We start from the raw sequence: 1,825 nt of genomic DNA, 5'->3' as shown, positions 1-1,825 counted from the left end.
GTACAAATTTTACTTTCCAGAAGCGTTAACAGTGGCAGAACTCAAGGAATAGAAAACCCCGCGCAAGAGAGCCAATATGGAACTCTGGAAGAATAAAAACCTTATTGACCTACAATTGTAGCTTGTTCAGTCCGTACTGGGAGAATATTGGTCTTTCTCCCTTTTAGCAACTCGATCAATATTCCTATCAATCGAGGACTGTGGGTGACGTCATATGTCGCAGATCCATGACAACAGGTGACGCCACGGACACCAAGAAAGACTGGGTCCACGTTATTTTCGGAAACTGACATGGCGGACGACAGTGCATTATGTCACGAGAGATATAATTAATTACAATCGTGATTTTGCCTTGGAGAGCTCATCATTTTACGCTAAGTTATAAGTTTTGAACACTGAATTATTTCCTCAACATGTTTTCAAAAAAGAAGGATCCCAAAGGTAAGGTTACGAATGTAAAAGGTTCGCTTTGTTGAAATGATGGCGACGTCTCTAACCTTTAATTTTCATTGAAATCGAGGAATCATTCACCTTTCTTAAATAGTTTCTGATGATCCGATGTTTCCCCCAAGCTAAGCACAACTCTAAAATGTTGTCTGGATTTTCTGAAGCGTCCAAAAGCTCAAAATTATGGTTATACCACAAAAATAATAATTATGCTTTTAACGTTTCGATTTTAATTTTATTCTGGAGCTTGTATGAACTTAAAGACTTCAATACAGTATTTTGAAGTCTGCTTACAGTTGACTCAATTATGAAAGGTTACATATGACAGTGTATATTTGGCTGACTATAATAATAAACATACTATCTTTTTAATTAATATTAATAATACAAATAGCTAGTTTCCAAGCCTTTGCAGCCCGAATAAACATGCATACACCCTGTGGTCTGTGGTTTGACCATTTTCTTCGTAGAGCAAATGCGGCAACAGAAGAGGGAGCTGAATAAAACACAGAGGCAGCTGGCCCGAGACCAGACAGCGCTTGAGAGACAAGAAAAACAACTGGTAAATTTACTTGAAAATATTAAGGCACAGTCAGTACATTCACTGTACCTTATAAAGCCTCTTTTCTTCCTTCCAGGAAGCTGAAATTAAGAAAATGGCAAAATTAGGTAACAAACAGGTTAGTACAATCTACAACTGTTCCGTCTACTGTGTGTGCAGGGTAATTGAGTTGTATCCCCAAATAAGGTATAAACCTTGAGAACAATATTATTTCTGGCCTCTGTTTAGGGCCACATTTTCCAACATCATCATAGTTCAGTCATTGTTGACTACAACAAACTTGTAATCAAGTTAAATGGCAGTTTAACAGAATTTTACAGTTTTGTTTTAGTCATTGAGATAGGGCAGCAAAAGTAAGGCAGTTAAAAAATGTACAGTGTTTTCCTCAGTGTGTTAAATTATTGCATTTTAAACTCAACTTCTTATCATGTAGGCTGCAACAACACTTGCAAAACAGCTGGTCAATCTGCGGAAGCAGAAAGGCAAAAACATGGTAGTGAGTTCACGTGTAATGGCCATTGGACACCAGACACAAACCATGCACTCGACAGCAAAGATGGCTGGAGCTATGTCAACCGCAAGCAAGGTGATGCACAGTTTTTTAGTGCAAAAGTACATCCTGGAATTAAGTACTGCTCTGACTTGTAGGCATCATTGTTGCTGATTAATCTCACTTGTTAAGATCAGTCATAAAGGAACAAACTACATGTACATGTATTGATTTGTACATCTGTGTCATTTGAGTAATCTTTTGTCACCTACAGACAATGGGAAGTGTAAATGCTCAAATGAATCCAGCACAGCTTCAAAATACTT

At 37.8% G+C, this 1,825-nt stretch overlaps 1 protein-coding gene across 1 annotated transcript in view; it reads left to right on the top strand.

Moving 5' to 3' along the window:
- Positions 1-270: 270 nt before the first annotated feature.
- Positions 271-1,825, top strand: part of LOC137997059 (charged multivesicular body protein 2b-like) — a 6,335-nt gene continuing 4,780 nt past the window's right edge. Inside the window, exons 1-5 of the mRNA XM_068842793.1 lie at positions 271-441; positions 918-1,009; positions 1,086-1,127; positions 1,443-1,595; positions 1,774-1,825. The exon at positions 1,774-1,825 is cut by the window's right edge and continues 51 nt beyond it. Coding sequence (XP_068698894.1) covers positions 414-441; positions 918-1,009; positions 1,086-1,127; positions 1,443-1,595; positions 1,774-1,825 — 367 coding nt within the window. The 5' untranslated portion in view covers positions 271-413. The remainder of the gene's footprint in view (positions 442-917; positions 1,010-1,085; positions 1,128-1,442; positions 1,596-1,773) is intronic.

The sequence above is a fragment of the Montipora foliosa genome, chromosome 3 (genome assembly GCF_036669935.1).
Source record: "Montipora foliosa isolate CH-2021 chromosome 3, ASM3666993v2, whole genome shotgun sequence".
NCBI lineage: Eukaryota > Metazoa > Cnidaria > Anthozoa > Scleractinia > Acroporidae > Montipora > Montipora foliosa.
This window is presented reverse-complemented; position numbering and strand designations above follow the sequence as displayed.